The 16,071-nt window shown below is 41.4% G+C and overlaps 2 protein-coding genes across 2 annotated transcripts; both read right to left on the bottom strand.

The window, feature by feature from the left end:
* Nucleotides 1–102: 102 nt before the first annotated feature.
* Nucleotides 103–2,540, bottom strand: il17a/f3 (interleukin 17a/f3). The gene is made up of 4 exons (XM_044170376.1): nt 2,397–2,540; nt 1,727–1,932; nt 1,409–1,552; nt 103–723 (listed from the first exon to the last, which is right to left on the bottom strand). The coding sequence occupies exons 1-4, from the start codon at nt 2,403–2,405 to the stop codon at nt 594–596; spliced, it is 489 nt and encodes a 162-aa protein (XP_044026311.1). The 5' UTR covers nt 2,406–2,540; the 3' UTR covers nt 103–593.
* Nucleotides 2,541–7,136: 4,596 nt separating this feature from the next.
* On the bottom strand, nt 7,137–15,999 carry mcm3 (minichromosome maintenance complex component 3). Its single transcript, XM_044170373.1, has 17 exons — nt 15,785–15,999; nt 15,361–15,473; nt 14,582–14,790; nt 14,315–14,445; nt 13,925–14,163; nt 13,712–13,820; nt 13,460–13,613; nt 13,157–13,288; nt 12,830–13,038; nt 11,462–11,636; nt 11,235–11,361; nt 10,925–11,075; nt 9,698–9,838; nt 9,450–9,559; nt 9,206–9,279; nt 8,306–8,402; nt 7,137–7,996 (listed from the first exon to the last, which is right to left on the bottom strand). The coding sequence occupies exons 1-17, from the start codon at nt 15,857–15,859 to the stop codon at nt 7,798–7,800; spliced, it is 2,445 nt and encodes an 814-aa protein (XP_044026308.1). The 5' UTR covers nt 15,860–15,999; the 3' UTR covers nt 7,137–7,797.
* Nucleotides 16,000–16,071: the final 72 nt, after the last annotated feature.

Below are 16,071 nucleotides of genomic sequence, written 5' to 3'. Positions count from 1 at the left end.
TCTATAGCTAATGTATAGTTACATGTTGCAAAATGAATTCATTACTTTATCATGAAAGAGTCATCACTTGACTGAGTCTGTCTGACTCATGACTCAGTTGTCCTGAGAAAATAGTAAATGTGTTGAATTGAATAACAGTAATAATAAACTTTATTTATACAGCACTTTTCAAAACAAAGTCACAAAGTGCTTTACGTTGTTAAACCAGGATTAAAACATTTCAGGACTGCAATCAGGCAAATAAAATCAGACAATTAAAAATACTACAAAAACAAAGTGAAATAAAATACCCAACAATAATTAAAGATAAAAACAATAATAATAATAAAACTTTACAAATGCTGTATGAATGCTTGTAATAATGAAAACCGCAGGGCGTGTTGGTAACTACTGTAACTGGCGAGCTAATGGCTAACACACCAGGATATGCTAGCAGTAATTAGTCACAACAGTCAAAAATAAACCTTTCCACATTACACAGAGTGATTTGATTCAGAGATAACAGAAAAAAATACTGCTGAATACAGATTAGAAAGTGACAAAAACAACATTTACAGTGTGCTGAAAGAGTTGCTAACATCCTGTCTCCTGTGTTACTGCTGTGGCACGACCATCGGCCTCACACAGGTACAGCCCACTGTGATCACCTCAGTCCCCAGTCTGAAGTCATACTTGTTCTTTGCCTTCCTCCCTCCTTTGTTCCTGTGCCTTTGCCTTGGGACTCTGGAGTGGGATGGGAAAATAAGCGAGGGTTGAATATACGCAGATGATGTCATTATAAAGTTAAATAAACTGGACTGTAGTGGATATTACAGGAATGGACAGGAACGAAACGAGCAAAAGTAAACTGAAGTCAAACCAAACCCTTTATACCATTTTCACCATGCATTCAGCAATCGCAGGTCAAACAGAAAGAAAACTGCCACCGCTGTCTTTGAAATAAATATTTCCAAGTCTATGAGTTTTTTTGTCATGCATAGTTTTCCAGAACATTTCAGTTTGAAGTCGTGAGGCTGTGCAGAGTCTAACCTCAGTGTTTGACACTGGATAATAAACACTAGATTACTATAGGTTTTCATATTCCCACTACTTCAAGCCACAATCAAAATTACTTTTTCCAACTGATTTATCAACTATGCGTCCCATAATGTACACTTACTCATTAACAAATGCCCAAAAAAATTTTCTCTGTTCTTGTATCATCAGGAAATGCAAAAGATTACGAGAGAAAATCGCTCTTTAAATTCCATTTCACTTTCGTTGTTAGGTTGACCCAAGACAACCTCAAAGAACTTTCTTTATTTTTTAAGCATGCACATAAGATCGATTGTAGCACTGTAACTTGCACTAGAAACAAAAGCAGAGGCAAAAACTGCATCATTAGCTGTTTTGTAGTGAGGTGGCTCACCTGTGGAGGACCAGGACCTGGTGGTAGATAGGTTTGGCCTCCAGGGCTGCATCCTCTCCTCCCCCCTGCAGGCTCAAACAGCCAGAGGTCAGGCACTGAGCATGAGAAATCCGCCTAGGCAACCGAGATGCTACACAGGAGTCTCTGGAGAGGGAGGGGGAAATAATACATTTATAATTGGGATTCCACGCTTTAAAAGTTCAAAACGGATAACTGAATCACCAAACACATGTCAAACTGGTGGTTTTTGGCACCAACTAAGTAAAGCACTGAAAGAAAATTGACATTAAGGGTCCACGGACTTCAGCGATGCCTCACCTGTACGTCCATGGTGACAGAGACATTTTGGCGATGGCTGAGGAAGACGTGCTGTTGATCTGAGACTGCACTGAGGGATCCAGGACCAGTCTCACTGTCTTGCCCTTCAGTCTGGTTCCCTTCCCCAACCTTACCGAGACTTCCTGGCCTTTCCTGGTGGCGTACAACAGCGTGGCCAGGCCCAGCACCAGCAAAGCTCTCAACACCTAAACACGAGAACACCAGGCGGGCCAGAGGCTTTCTAAGTGCTTTATCGGTTAGACATGAAACAAACAGAAGCTAAAGAGAAATTCAGAGGATGGAGAAAAGAGCTAATTGGGGTGGTCTAAAAGAAAATGCTTCATTTACTTTCTCTGTTGCCAGTTCTTGTTTGGCTATATTTCCACTTAACTGATTAAGTGGAAATCCTGGGTGGTATTATTGATTTTTGAACACTCACACTCTGAAAAACCTGAGTGACAGAAAAGTTTCAGATATCTTTCATTTGCTTCTCGATTTTTAGACCTACAGTACAGTATGACATTTGGAGTCAAAAGTCAGATGGTACACTGACTTTTCATAAAATCAGTTCATTTCACATTATGTCACATGAACCTTTAAGTCACCCTTCTGAAAAGTAATCTCGTGATCAGTCATAAGAGTTTAAGATGAGCACAGTGGTCCAACTCACCAGCAGCATGATTGTGTCGTCTCGCCTGCAGAGCTTAACTTGAACTGTGAAGAGCTCTTCCGCAGTCTTATGTTTACATTGCCTCCCTGTTTATATGCAGGCAGACTGTGTTGGTGTGTGGTGACAAGACCTGTGGTGCATTTCTGCTGACTGTCACTGATTTTAAAGATACACATGTTGATCTGTAAACAAGACAATGGTGTGTCTCTTTGTGGTCGGCATTTCTTTCTTTGTCCGTGTCCATTTACATCTACCTGTGTATGCAAATTTCTCATTATCTTGGATTCTGTCATTACAGTACATTGCAACATACATTTCAAACATACATACAAACAGAAGAAAAAGATTTGAAAAGACCTTCTTACACTCAAATACAAATCACAATAGCTTATGCTGATCTTTTGTACTTTCTCTTTAATATTCAAAGTCACTTAAAGCATTGTTCTTTTTACTTGACCCATTTGTGACCTATCATAATTAAGTCACAGTACATGGAAAAAGCAATAATTCCCCTGTGTGAAATTTCAAGTGTGTAATGAGTCAGGTGACACCTTCATATGTCTGATCTGCAGCATCCTGCCAAAAGGTGCGAACACATTTTGCTCACCTTTAGATCTTTTTGATGTGGCTGTGAAAACAGTACACTACTTCTTTGCGTTTTGTTTTAGCTAAAAGAAAAAGGCACTGACGTGAAAATCTGCAACTTAAGCTAGAAAATGTTCTTTTAGTCTCCTAAACAAATCACAGGGGATTTTGTCAGCCCAGAGCCAAATTTTTTGTGCTTTCAAAAAATCTGGCTCAGATCTCAGTTTGAAATAGACCTGCAAGTGGGACCCGTTTAATTTCCTTTTTTTAAAGATTATTTTTTGCGACATTTCTGCTTTATCAGATAGACACAGTAGAGAGAGAGGGGATGACATGCAGCAAAAGGCCCGGGATGCTGCTGTAAGGACTCAGCCTTGATACATGGTACGCACTCTATCAGGCGAGCTGCCGTGGCGCCCCAGTGGGACCCATTTCTTAAAGCAGATAAAATTCAACCCCATGACTCCAGAGAACCTTCCAACAGTAAAGAATGACAAACTATTGGCATCATTTTGTTACATTATACCATTAAAAAACTAACAGAGACTAATCATTCAACCTCAACTTTGATTTTTTTTTTTATCCGAGTCATATAAAACACATTACTACTCCTACACACTGCCAACCCACACTAAACAATGTAGGTCAAGGAAATGCTGATTGGGGTTCTGGTAAAAAAAAATCTGCATGATTACTATTCATAGACAAACCGTGAGATAGCATCTTCTCTCTGCACTGGATGTACAGTGGAGTAAAGATAAATGGTTTCAGAACGAGATGCTCAAGCAGTTTGACTCCATTAAAATTGTACAATAATATGTTCCTCACATACAAAATAGACGCAAATGATCAATGATAAATTAAGAAAATAGCTGATCATAAATTTACAAATTTGATAACTTGAGTTATCAAATTTTGCAGACAGTGCTTCGGCTGTCTGCAAAAATCATTTGGTGCCCTTCTCCATTTTGTAAAAAATATACTATCTGGTGTGGCGATGGGCCTGTGAAATCCATCCATTTGAAGCTTATAATAATCACAGTAAAACAATTCACGTGAGCAGCCTCACTTTCAAACAAACCCTTAAATATTGCAGTTTTGCAGCTTGCAGCCTATGGAGCCCAGAGAGTGCCATCACACTGATCAATTTTAAAGCGTCAATCCACCAATTTTACACACAAGGATCAATTTATTCGTCACAAGGGGTAAAAGGGGTGAAAACAGTTGTATAATGTCGTCTGTGGTTCTGAAGAGAGCTTTATAATGTCTGAAAAAAATAACCCTTATGACATCATCAGGGTTAACTCGCCTTTTAGCTCTGTTTTGGTCTTTGCCAGCTCTCAAGGGAAATATCTGGCTCTTTAGCTGCTTTAATTGCTCCACTATGTTCACCAGCCGCTAAGTCGCTAACTTTGCCTGTGTGCTGTTTGGTGCTGAGCAGGTAACAAACAGTGGGTTTATCAAAGCCCTGAAAACAGCTGCCTGCTACATCTGAAAACTACACTAATGAGACTGAGACCAGAACAGTAAAATTGCAGGGCGTAAAACCAAAACAATGAGGTGAAAGACGCTGAATTGTAGTTGGATGATATTTCTCTGTGGGTTCATCACCACTTTCGTTACCATTTTCACATTACTCATAGCCATTTGACCCATTGTTAATATACAAATTTAAATAAGTCCAACTAACTTATGAAGACACATAAGTAAGTGAAATAACAAAAAATAAAATTAAAAAATTATTGACAATTTGGACTCAACAGCTGCCCATCCATCTTGCAGGTTGTCCTTTTAACAAAGTCTGAGAAGTCACTCTGCCTGTTTTTAGTTTTCATGTGAATTCAACATTAACTGAGCTGAGTTGCATTAGTTCTTTCCTTCTTTTTATACTGTTTCTATATTCTTTTGCCAAATAGCACTTCCTCTGTTCCAATTTATTCACAGCGAAGTGCACCAACAAGCCAGCCGACTTTAGTTCTAAGTCAGACACATCTCAAGTTCAAGATCATTTATTTATACAGCTGCTCATCACAAGCATGGCACAGAGGACTTTACATATAACTAATCAATAATCAATCACAGGACAAAATGATAATGTTGCAATGCAACAAATGAAAGGCAGAGAAGAAAACAAAGCATAAGATATCAACCAAGCTGATCTGCCCTAGTGCAGTGGTTATGGTAGCAATGAAAGAAGGCAACTGGCAGCAGGGACAGAAAAACACTTCCACTTCCTCCCATGTTCTTTCTTTCTCCTCATCTGGTGCTTTTCTTTCTTCAAGAAAGTAAAATAAAGTTTGTTAGCAAAGATTTCCTAACCAAAGATACTATGAAGTTCCCCTTGCAGGAAGTGCATGGGAGGATCAAACATTAATTCCGATTTATCAGTGCACTGGTTTATCGGTCTGTAAACCTCAATGGGTTTCTGTGGACGCAGTAGCATGATACGATGTGACCTGCATCTGATGGATCTACAGTTCTCTTGACAAATATACTGGTCTGCCTGGTCTGGTCTGTAATTCGGGGTCCCAGAACAAATATTAATTAAGTATTGACCTGTGGCTGAAAGCATCATAAAATAATGACTAAATACTCTGAAAGACTAATAAGGAGAGAAGTACAGAGAAAGAAAAGAAAGGTAAATGTGAACAGGTGCTTCTAGAAACTGTCCTCCATTTACTCCACTACAACATTTTCACAGAGGACCACACTCTAATTTAGAAACCCAGCGGAAGTGCAGCTTCATTTTTCCCCCCTCTTGTCCAGGTTGAAAAACTTCCAGGAGAGGAAGGAAACTTTTATGTAAGGTGGGAGTTTAGGGAGACAATAAGACCTTCTTTTTTTTTTTTGGTCTTAAAGCAGTAGTTGTGTTACATAGTTGCCAAGAGTTATTTATCTGTACGTTAAATGTGAAGCTAAGCATAAAGACTGGAAAGAGGGGGAAACAATTAGCATGGCTCTGTCTGAAGGTAGCAGAATTCTTCGGAAAACCACAACCTGTCGTTTTTACACTTATTTTTTTGTAGGGATTAAACAAACACATTATAACATGACTTTCAGTTATCTTCAGAAGTGCTGATAGGCAGATTTAGTTACCTTTGGCCAGAGCCAGGCTGTTTCCCCCTGTTTCAGTCTTTGTGCTAAGCTAAGCTAACCCGCTGCTTGCTGTAGCCATATATTCACCAGACAGATATGAAGGTGGTTTCTATCATCTCATCTATGCAAGAAAGCAAATAAGTATATTTCCCAAAATGTTGAACTATTGCTTTAAGACATAGACAAGAGACAAAATGACCCAAATGCAAGCTTCTCAAGCTTTTCCCCAGGCTTTAATACCAACACTCACAGGCAATTACAGCTAACCTGCCTGCTGTTTTTTCAGTGTACTTCACATCTTTGAGGCTTGACAGGATAATAGTAACATGATTTGAATATATTGTTTATTCAAAATAGTTGCCATGACCATCCTGAAACCCAGTTGTAAAAGAAAAACTAAAACTAAACTACAGGCTGTAGCCTTTGGTATATGTGATATGAGTCAGCCGTGGGTGTCAGAGCTCACGTCCTCCTGTCCTGGATGACGGTAACAGTGACGGTTGCTGGCTCGTCGTCTGGGGTTCGAGCGACTCTTGGTCTTATCTTCAGACTGATCGGAACCACAATTAAGTTACATTATAGAGCTGAGTGTCAGACAATGTATGTTTACGATGTGTGGGTGCAACAACACTGTGTGCCCCCTCCGAAATATCATCTATTAATTGGGGTAAAGAAGTGTGAGAAGGAATGTGGATGCTGAACAGTGATTTCCTAACCAGTGAGGTGTATGAACTTTGTGGTACCTGCCTCTCACACAAAGTGAGGTCTGGATTCAAATAAAAGGCTTCTGGAAAACACACTGGTACAGAAGCAGAAAGAGGTTTAAACCTTTGAGAACAGCTCTTCTGGAAAATCACAAGTTCCCCAGCATCTCAGACCATTTTTCCAGCAAATATTATCACGAAAAAAAATAAACCACAGCCAAGATCAGTTGCCTGCCAAACTTGGGAGATCACTAATTTACCGGCATTAGTCAAGCAGTGATTTCCCAAGGATGTATAGTATGTACATAATGTACATATTAAGGATAAGGTGAAACATATTCATTTAAGAACCAAAGTCATTTCCCAAGCATGGTATTTTATTTTTTTAATACACAACTATAGTTAATTCATTTCAAAACTTGTCTTCAACTATATACAAATCCAGACAACAGAAGTGTTGGTAAACCGACTTAATAATGTCCTTATTATGGTGTAATAATGCACATTTCATTGCTAAATGAAACTTGTACTTGCCCTGGGCTGCAACACCCTTCTTCAAATGAACTGAAATGTTCATCAGTTACACTAACAGTCTGTTGATACATGGTAATAAGGACATTATAAAGTAACATTACCACTACTGAACAGAAACAAGTGCATAATGGATTAAAACATGATGTTTTTGCACTGGAATCGCTTGCAAACATACAAGTTGATGGAACAATCTGCAACATAGTGGATCCAAATCCATCGTAAGAATAAACTGTTTCGAGTAATTATTGGTGCTACATGTGTGGAAGCACAGATTAGAGGTCAGGGGTCTGACTGGTTTTATTGAGTGCGCAACATTAGACTGCCTATTGAGAAAATGAGAGATGAAAAACAAAGGATGCATTAATACAAGATGAGGTGCCCAGTATGGGTGGAAAAAAAAATAATGTACATTTGAATATAAATCACTGTTTTCTTTCTGAGTCCATGTAATCAATTTCAGAAACAGTCATCTTGCCCCTCCCTCAGATGAGGAAGATGATGTCATCGGCCACCATGACCTGGTTGTTGTCCTGCATGCGTGCCAAAGCAGATCGAACCTCTGGCTCCGAGAACCGATTCTGACGCTCCTTGTTGATGTCGTCCATCAGGGTCTTCATCTTCACTGACTGAGCGTGAGCAGACTGGAACACTGCGAACAGGGAGGACTTGAACTCCTTCAGCCTGCCGGAGGAAACGAGGAGAGCTTTGATTTCACAGCACACTAACTTCTGTCAGGATGTTACACACATATATAACATTTTATGGCACTGGAGTTATTTGATCAAACTTAAGTTAACATCCCTTTAAGTCTCAAGTCTCCTACGGCAACTAATAGAATACCTCTTCATCCCTGAAAATATTTACGTCAGTTCCAGCCCCTGTAACCACTCTGTTTTAAGCGATAGCAGGCAGCAGCACCGATCATGACAAATGATCTATAATATATTCAGCAGTTCTGACTATTTCAAGTTGTTTGAATTCATCACCCACCTCTCTGCAGAGAGCTCAGTGTCTTCAGCCTGTGTTGTGGCATCCATAGGTTCCTCCTCCTGCTGTGGCTTGGCTGGTTTCGGGGTGCCGGCCTGAACTAAAGAGCATAAAGACCAATGTGAGAACTCGAATGCATACAGAGAATGCGTGGAAACCTGCATGCTATCAAAACAACAAGGTACGGGATTCTAAAGCCCCTGGAAACTTTCAAATCCTAAGTATTTCTAAATATTCACTACTAAATAAAAAACAAAGTTAAAAACAAAAGTTAAAGATCAGGTTACTAAATATCTTAGCCAGCCATATTGTAATTTTCAGGAGAAGTGGAAGAAGTATTCAGATCCTTTACTAGTAAAACCCTGCTTTCAAAATATTACTTATTAAGTAAGGGTAAAAGTAGTAATTATCAGCAAACTGTACTTAAAGTATCAAAAGAAAAAGTATTTGTTGTGCAGCATATAATAGTAATATAATAGTAATAATGGATTATTGCTATTCTTTCTTACTTCTATTTGGAATCATTTTGGCCGGCTTGATCATTTATAGGAACCCATGACTACATAATGCTTCCAAAGGCATTCTGGGCAAGAATTATTTTTTTTAATTTTTTTATTCCATTTGGGCACTAGCTATTTTATGATTTAAAATTCACAAATCTTAGCGATGCAATAGTGTTTGTGCTCCAAAATCATATGCAAACGTTTTTGGGTTTTTTTTGCAGTTTATCCTCCATAAAAAGGAACAGTACGACAAAAAAAAAAATACAATTAAAAAAAAAAAAACTGCCCCATGGGAAAAGTAGATGTCCTCAACTGAAAATGAGTGTTCAGTTGTGTCTGGGATGAGTCATTGTGAAAGCAGACTACAGCAGTGTGAGACGGTAACAACAGTGACGCTTACTCTCAGGGACATTCTGCTCTTCACTGAAGTCATAAGGGCTGTAGGGCTCGCTGCCATGAGAACCACGTCGCCCCCTGCAGGACACACAGGTTAGTGTTATTAATGCTGACAATAGCAATCCGAGCATTTTAAAATAAATTTAATTACTTTAAAAATTGCAGCTATTTATTACTTTGTATAGTGGGAGATGCAGAGTAAGGAAAGCCAGTAGAAAGTGTGTGTCTGTGTGTCATCAAGTGTCTACCTCTTCTTCACAGTTCTCTGTGAACGCTGAGTGGACGACTCCTCATCCTCTTCCTCCTCTGAACCCGAGTCCCGCTCCTGTCTCGAACGTTTCTTCTCTTTCTCCAGAACCTGCAGAGGAAACCAGACAGCCCAGATATGAGCTTTAAATCCCATGTTACTGCAGAAATCTGCGGGGTTACTTTACCCCGGTGATTGGGGGCAAAAACATCATCATTCCTTTCTTCGGGCAGACATAGCAGCACAGACCTTTTTAAAGTAGGCAAACTGGACGAGCTCCACAGCCACCTCCGAGTCCTCCAGCTCCACGGCTTTGCTCATTCGGGCCTTGGCGTGTGCTGTGGACAGACGGATCAGAGTCTCCAGCGCACGGGCCGTCACTGGAGAGGTCTGAGGAGGAGAGGGAACGAGGTCAGAGGTCAGAGCATTGGGTACTAGCAGTTGTACATGTGCATGGTTTCTACTAGCATATCACAATGATCCTTTTAAACTCGGGAATCTAACAAAAAATTTGTGTAAATAAAAATCTAAATAGTTAATATACATATTATGACCAAGTTTAAGCCATCTTCACTGTGGGCGATTTTTACTATCCCGTTAAGACACAGAAGTAATTACAATATACTTATATAATTAAATTAAAATGTCTCAGACATTTTGACATGACATAGCAGGAAATGCACAGGTGTAATTAATAACATTAATTACAACACGTCAGTTCCAGGGTCTTGGTATTGTGCATGCTGGTTCACTGGGACACTTTGTTCTCTACAAACATGATGCAATATGCAACTTAGATAGTACTGCCACTGCCAATTAAACTTAAAAGACAAAGCAAAATGTTTAAAGTGAAATCATTATCTTAGTATGCAAAATGACTTGGGTACACTTCATTTTGTCACTTTCAGTGTGAACACAATATACTCAAAACCTGCTTAGAATTGGTATGTAGAATTTGTGGGTATTATGGAACCAGGACACAGCTTTTAAGTTTCACTAAATTACCGGCACACCAACACAGGGGTTTTCGATTTTTCTGGCTGATGGGCCTTTTTTCCCCCCAGAAGTCATTTTGACATGTCACAGTAGAAAAAGCACAAGTGTAAATGACAACACTAATGATGGCTGAATTCCATTTAGCTGCTTCGGTTTCAGGGTCCTGGCATTGTTCAAGCTGGCTCACTGTGACACTTGAAAAGAACAGAGGCATCATTAATGTTATTTGTAACACCTGTGCCTTTCCTGCTATGACAAGTCAAAATGTCTGCTGTGACAAAGGCCTATTAGACCTCTGCTCAGGTTGACTTTGGGGCGGAGTAATGCTGGGAATGAGGTGAGATCACTACACGCACTCGTAAGTGTGATAAAGGCATAAGTTGCCCCACCATAAATCAGTACAGTGCATCTGTTTGTGTGTATATTCAATAAACCTTTTTATGTACATATAAAAAAGGTTACATGCATGCTTCTGCTCACCCTGGCAATATCAGCACCCATCTGCTCCTGGCTCCTCAGCCTCGAGTACTCTTCTGCGATGTGATTGGCTGCCTCCTCTGTCAGAACAGGTGTCACAGCCTTGGCGATGTGGATGTACTTCCTCATGAACTCCTTACTCACAATCTTATCCCTGAATCAAAGGAAACATTGTTTTATTGTTTTATTGTTTCACTTAAACCATCATCCAGATGCAGATCAGTTACACAATGATAACAAGGACATTTATCAAAAGTGAAAAGTTTGATTGTGGTGTTTTTATTCCATGCCAAGGCAGATATTGTGTGCGTACTTCTTCCTCTTGCTTCCATGCAGCAGGTTGTTGTGTTTCTCGTAGATCTGCAGCTCCTCGTGCTCTTCTGCTACTGCGTTTGGGTCTTCTGTAGCCAGGACGTCTACTGTCCCACCCAGAGCCATGGCTAAAAGACAAACCAAGGAAATACACAATTTTAGACATTTTTAAAGAAATACTAACTTGTTACACAGAATACAGTTTTAAGAAGTCCTGATGCACCGTACCTGCTCCCTCCTGCTCACGGGGGTCGCGGTAGCGGTGCATCCTCAGCACGTGATCTGAGATCTCGCGGTCCTGCTCAGGGTCCATCTGATCCAGCACGATGAACAGGAGGTCAAAACGTGACAGCAGGGAGTCCTGGAGGCCGATGTTCTCCATGGGGGTTTTATACTGGTTGTACTGCAAAGATAGAGCAGGATTAACAGTTTTAGAGAATGAATATATATATATATATATATCTCTACAATAACTTGCAATGAGTCTTTTACAGCGCTGTGGAGGAATTTTGGCCCACTCATCTTTGTAGAATTGTTGTAATTCAGCCACATTGGAGGGTTTTCGAGCATGAACTGCCTTTTTAAGGTCATGTCACAGCATTTCAATAGGATTCAGGTCAGGCCACTCCAAAGTCTTCATTTTGTTCTTCAGCCATTCAGAGGTGGACTTGCTGGTGTGTTTTGGATCATTGTCCTGCTGCAGAACCCAAGTTCACTTCAGCTTGAGGTCACAAACAGATGGCCGGACATTCTCCTTCAGGAGTTGTTGGTAGACAGCAGAATTCATGGTTCCATTTATCACAGCAAGTCTTCCAGGTCCTGAAGCAGCAAACCAGCCCCAGACCATCACACTACCACCACCATATTTTACTGTTGCTATGATGTTCTTTTTCTGAAATGCAGGGTTACTTTTACGCCAGATGTAATGGGACACACACCTTCCAAAAAGTTCAACTTTTGTCTCGTCAGCCCACAGAGTATTTTCCCAAAAGTCTTGGGGATCATCAAGATGTTTTCTGGCAAAAATGAGACGAGCCTTAATGTTCTTTTTGCTCAGCGGTGGTTTAATGTCTTGGAACTGGCCATGCAGGCCATTTTTGCCCAGTCTCTTTCTTATGGTGGAGTCATGAACACTGACCTTAACTGAGGCAAGTGAGGCCTGCAGTTCTTTGGATGTTGTTGTGGGGTCTCTGAATGGCTGAAGAAGAACAAAATGAAGACTTTGGAGTGGCCTAGTCAATGTCCTGACCTGAATCCTATTGAAATGCTGTGGCATGACCTTAAAAAGGCAGTTCATGCTCGAAAACCCTCCAATGTGGCTGAATTACAACACTTCTGCAAAGATGAGTGGGCCAAAATTCCTCCACAGCGCTGTAAAAGACTCATTGCAAGTTATCGCAAACGCTTGATTGCAGTTGTTGCTGCTACTTGTGTTATCTTTGCCTAATATTTAAATTTGTTTGACGATCTGAAACATTTAAGTGTGACAAACACAAAAATAAGAAATCAGGAAGGGGTATATGTATATATAAGCTGAGAGTTAAGCAAAACATGTATATGGTTGAAAGGTCAAACAAGTTCTTATTAGTTACTCACCCTGCCGTAGACGGGGTTGGCAGCCGCCAGCACAGAGCAGCGGGCATTGAGGCGGGCGTGGATGCCAGCCTTGGCGATGGTGACGCGGCCCTGTTCCATCACCTCATGGATGGCTGTGCGGTCCATGTCGGACATTTTGTCAAACTCATCAATGCACACCACACCGCGGTCAGCCAGCACCATGGCACCCGCCTCCAGACGGCGCTCGCCTTGGGGAGAAAGAAATTAGTGGCTGGTGAGTTGACCAGTTTAAAAAAAACACAGCTACAGTAAATGCCAGAAAAGTGAAGATCTACGTTTGTGTGCCAGTGTTTTCATGCGTCATACCAGTCTCCTGGTCAGTGGTGACTGCAGCAGTCAGACCCACTCCGGAGGAGCCTCGTCCAGTGGTGGGGATGGCCCTGGGTGCTGTGTGAAGTACATAACGCAGCAGCTGGGACTTTGCTACTGATGGATCACCTGGTAAAGAGGAATGCATGATGAGAGGCATCTGCTATTAACCACCATCTCCCAAACAAATCTTGAGATTTTGCAGCAGACAGCTTATTAGAACAAAAGATAAGATTTGTGAAATTCAAGTTTCCTGGCTGAATGAGTACATTAGCAGAAAAAAACAAAACAAAACTGTACCAATGAGCAGGATGTTGATGTCTCCTCTGATGCGTGATCCATTTTCCAGCACCTTCTCCACACCGCCCAGCAACATGCACAGGATAGCCTTCTTTATGTACTCGTGGCCGTGGATACTGGGAGCCAGGGAGCGAGCCAGCTGATCAAACACATCCTAAGTAAACACAGAAGAGAGAGAATTGATTTCCTCATTTAGTTCAAGTTTCATAAGTAACAGCTGTGAGCAACCAGGCAGGAAGATTGGAGCCTTACTATGGATCGAGTCCGGCTAAAGTTTCGGATTTTGGCTACATCGTCCGCTGAGAAGTAAGGGGATACTTCCTTGCTCATCTGTTTGACGTGGCAGGCTATCATGATGGTCCTGGGTAGAAAAGGATGAAAAATTAATAATAAAGAACAAGGGTAAACTCAGCAGCTTTAGCGGTTATGATACATTGCTCCAGTACACACTTTATCCCATCTCACCTGAAAGTGCCAGAGGTGAACCCTCCCTTCTTGCCAGGCAGGCAGCGATATGTTCCGATGACCTGCACTCTGTCTCCGGGTTTGACCATGTCCACCAGGTCGTTGTCCAGGATGATGTCCACAGAGCGAGGCAGCTGGCCAGCGGGGGCTTTCTCTGGCATCTCCTGCACCGTGATGGTCTGGTGGTCCTTGTAGATGGAGAGACCAAACTCTGTCTCCAGAGGGTTGTTCTCCTCATCCTGTCCAGAGAGACAGAAAAAGAAGTAGTAAAGACATGTGAAAAAGCAGGAAAACACTAACCAAAAAATTAAGACCATCACTAATCACTAATTTGGGTAATAGTGCCTTTTAAGTACCTGAAATGTACTGGGTTCCTGTAAGCATAGTTACCTTGGTGGGGTAGATAGCACTGGAAGGGAAGGCATCCAGCGAGGTCATGTCAGTGTACTTCCTTTCCATTGTCTTCTTGGTGGCCGGGCAGTAGTGAACGCTGCGCACTACTTTAGGGCGCACCAGAGAACCTGAAGAAGAATGCGAAGAGGGAAATTATATACATATTACCCTGAAAGGGAAACAAAGACTACATCAAGTGCAAAGCAGTCAAAGAGACAAGTAGTGATCAGTAGAACCCAAAGAGGGGGAAAATAAACAACTCACACTTGGTGATGATGCCCTCCACGCACACCATGCTGCCCAGCAGGCGGGAGGTCAGGGTTCGGGGGGTGACGTGCTTGGAGCCGAAGCTGCCCTCCAGGCCGATGTAGAACTCCTCGTACTGCTTGGCGTAGGTGGCGTCCACCGAGGCCACCAGGTCCTTCAGAGCCCGCTGGAACGCCAGCAGCTCCTCAAAGGCATTGCTCATCAGCCTGGCAGCAACAAGAAAACATTTCGGTCATGGATGTAATTATGGCTTTTACTTTTACTCTGGGTGCTTTTTATGTCATCATATAAAAAGGGAATAATAACACACCTAAACATTGAAAGTCACTATCAGTTGGTTCCACTGGTCAAGATGTGTATTCAGGGCCTCTACAACATGCTACAGAAGACTATTTACTTCCTGTATCCAATAAAACTAAACCACTGTTAGTGTGATGAAACAGATGAGATTGTCAACCTCCTATAGCGCCATCCTGTCTCTTTTTTATTTAAAGCCAAACTATCCAACTTTTACTGAACAACAAGGATCTGTTATCTCATCTTTCAACAGTTATTACAGTCTCGCTTTAACGTTAAACCTTGGTTCAACAGACAATTATTCTATGCAATTAATTATAATGTGTGACAAGGACCGAAACCAGTGAAAATATATAGCCAAATGTTCAGATCAGCTCACTGTTCTTTCCCAAACGTTTTCAGAACGTTATCCAAATTATTAAGCCCTGGAAATTACACACATCAGTTCCCATGCACACACAGTGAGGTCCCTTCCTTACTTTGCAGCCCGGGCCTCGTTGCGTCTCCTCAGGTCGTTGATGTTGACGAGGAGCCGAGCTTTATTCTCGCTGATCATGTCCCGGACTTTGCTTTGGTAAACCCCCTGGTCTTGCTGCAGAAAACGGGCATAAGGGTTGGTGTTTGAATCATTTTTAACCCAAAACAATTTGATTAGGATTTCACTGGGCTTAAGAAGAACGATGCGTCCGCTCACGGCTAACTAAACACAAATAGCTAACTCAAAACAGACTTTACTGTTGCACTAAGCTTCATAGTTACGTGTGGCAAACTAATGTCACTTAACTGTCAACAGCGATGTTTCTTGCAAACTAATCAAATGAAGCGTAGTTCTTTTGTTTTGAGCGCATGGTTTCTCATTTCATGCCACAATAAAGTATTTAACCGGATAAAAGTCAGACTTACATCGTCATCCAGAAAGTCCAGGTAATCCCTCTGAGCCTCTCTCATCTCCCGGTCATCTACGACGTCGGTTGCCATTGCAAGCGATTATTTATTATACTTTAAAAAATCTCACAATATTGCACAGAGTTTCGCACGGTGTGTGCTCTGCTACAGTCAAACCACACACTGCAGAGTTTTCGCGCCTCTGCGTGCCGGGTACGAGTAAAGCGTAAGACGCGATTGGTCAACTCGGCACGTACATTTTGCATAGTCGGCGGGTAAACGTGCAGCTGTCCAATACAATCCAC

Source organism: Siniperca chuatsi, linkage group LG16, assembly GCF_020085105.1.
Source record: "Siniperca chuatsi isolate FFG_IHB_CAS linkage group LG16, ASM2008510v1, whole genome shotgun sequence".
In the NCBI taxonomy this organism is placed as follows: Eukaryota; Metazoa; Chordata; class Actinopteri; order Centrarchiformes; family Sinipercidae; genus Siniperca; species Siniperca chuatsi.
This window is presented reverse-complemented; position numbering and strand designations above follow the sequence as displayed.

Bases quoted from the DNA above. Each gene is read 5' to 3' on its own strand.
- il17a/f3 (XM_044170376.1), bottom strand. The intron at 1,553-1,726 runs GTGAGGCATCGC...CTCCCTCTCCAG, and splicing joins CTGTCACCATGGACGTACAG to AGACTCCTGTGTAGCATCTC. The intron at 724-1,408 runs GTGAGCCACCTC...ATCCCACTCCAG, and splicing joins CAGGTCCTGGTCCTCCACAG to AGTCCCAAGGCAAAGGCACA.
- mcm3 (XM_044170373.1), bottom strand. From the start codon at position 15,859: ATGGCAACCGACGTCGTAGATGACCGGGAGATGAGAGAGGCTCAGAGG. The intron at 15,474-15,784 runs GTAAGTCTGACT...CGTTTTCTGCAG, and splicing joins TGGACTTTCTGGATGACGAT to CAAGACCAGGGGGTTTACCA. The intron at 14,164-14,314 runs GTAACTATGCTT...CTCTCTGGACAG, and splicing joins GTGCTATCTACCCCACCAAG to GATGAGGAGAACAACCCTCT.